Here is a 1,470-nt window from a genome sequence, read left to right as displayed (position 1 = left end):
CGATTTTGGTTGAGAGGTACGATTAACTGGAAAAGTGGCTTTCTGGCGAAACTGTAGTGATTGCATATGCGCAAGAGTTCTTCATACAAAAGCATAAAATAAAAGTTGTGATGGTCATTATTATGCAGATATAATACATATGGTGATTATTCATCAAATTATATTCATGCAAAGTTTCCACGAAACTCTCTGTTATGATTCAATGATTTATAATAAACAGAATACATAAGACCATTGAAGTTACATCAACACAAGTGTCCAATCCAGCATCAAAGTAATAAACTCATTACCAGCATTAGATTTCCTTCCTAGAACAATAAATCCAAATGAGGCATTTTCATAGACACACCGCGCATCTCCCAATAAATAATTGACAAAAATACACCTGTAGAGAAGACAAATAAATGTAACCTGCCTCGCGTGCGCATGTCGATCTTCACTCGTTCGCAAGGTTTGTTTTGCTAGACGTCCGACCGAGCCCTTCCTTTACCCACCATACTCCGCCATGGGTGAGTGTTCGCGCAGCCGCCGAATTTATCTGAGAAATTTCCAGCCATCCGTCATCCTTTTCGATTTTGTTAACGTGCCAACGTTTGTTCATTGACCGAGAATGGTATAAAACGTGTGATGGTTTGTGAAGGATTGAAGAAATAATGAAAAAAAGATAAATGAAAATTGGTGTTGTGGTGTGCTGTTGGATTCGTCGTGTAAATAAGAGACTGTTGTTGTGAACATCTTAGGTTGAAAACGCGAAGACAAGAGTGATGTGAATAAGACAAGATCTTAGAATATTGTGATTCATGGGATATAAGCTTGTTATATTTGTGTGGCATATAAAGAAAACATAAGCGGTCAATCTTAAGTCTTGTTATACCCGGTCTCGCCTCACGTTTTTACTCATGCGTTCTCAAGGCTTTCGTTTTGCACGATCATAATTAGTAAGAAAGAGTACTGTAAGTCATGTGGATGAAAATATAACGGAGGCAAATCGCTTTGGATTCTAAAACTCACGTGTAGCTTTTTAATTTCGGTTCAAGTTTGTAGTTTAGAATAACTGGATCGTTTCAGTTCACGCGTTTCACATACAGGCGTTTGATATTAAACAGCAAATTAGTATTTACATGTTCGAGATTATATATATATATATTTAGATGTTCTTTATCATGTCACTTGCATATAAGAATACTAGTCTTCTCGTATCTCGTGTTGATAGTTCCTTTGTTTCCCTGCAGGTATTTCACGCGATCACTGGCATAAAAGGCGTGCCACTGGAGGCAAGGGGGTTCAGCCCCGTAAGAAGAGGAAGTTCGAGCTTGGTCGTCCTGCTGCCAACACTAAGGTGAGTACTGGGCCATTGAGCTTTCATTGAGGAAGGAATCACAACTTTCTCATTATCTACATGTGAGTATTGTTTCCCATGTATCATAGATGTGTTGGGCAGTTATATTAAATCTGCACTTGTAAAACTTA

The 1,470-nt window shown here is 38.2% G+C and overlaps 1 protein-coding gene across 1 annotated transcript in view; it reads left to right on the top strand.

Moving 5' to 3' along the window:
* The first annotated feature begins 404 nt into the window (after positions 1–404).
* LOC119593141 (40S ribosomal protein S8-like) overlaps positions 405–1,470 on the top strand; it is a 5,687-nt gene continuing 4,621 nt past the window's right edge. The window contains exons 1-2 of the mRNA XM_037942105.1: positions 405–509; positions 1,233–1,339. Coding sequence (XP_037798033.1) covers positions 506–509; positions 1,233–1,339 — 111 coding nt within the window. The 5' untranslated portion in view covers positions 405–505. The remainder of the gene's footprint in view (positions 510–1,232; positions 1,340–1,470) is intronic.

The sequence above is a fragment of the Penaeus monodon genome, chromosome 31, assembly GCF_015228065.2.
Source record: "Penaeus monodon isolate SGIC_2016 chromosome 31, NSTDA_Pmon_1, whole genome shotgun sequence".
Taxonomy (NCBI): Eukaryota; Metazoa; Arthropoda; class Malacostraca; order Decapoda; family Penaeidae; genus Penaeus; species Penaeus monodon.
Note: the sequence above shows the minus strand (reverse complement) of the source record. Positions and strands in the feature narration are given on the sequence as shown.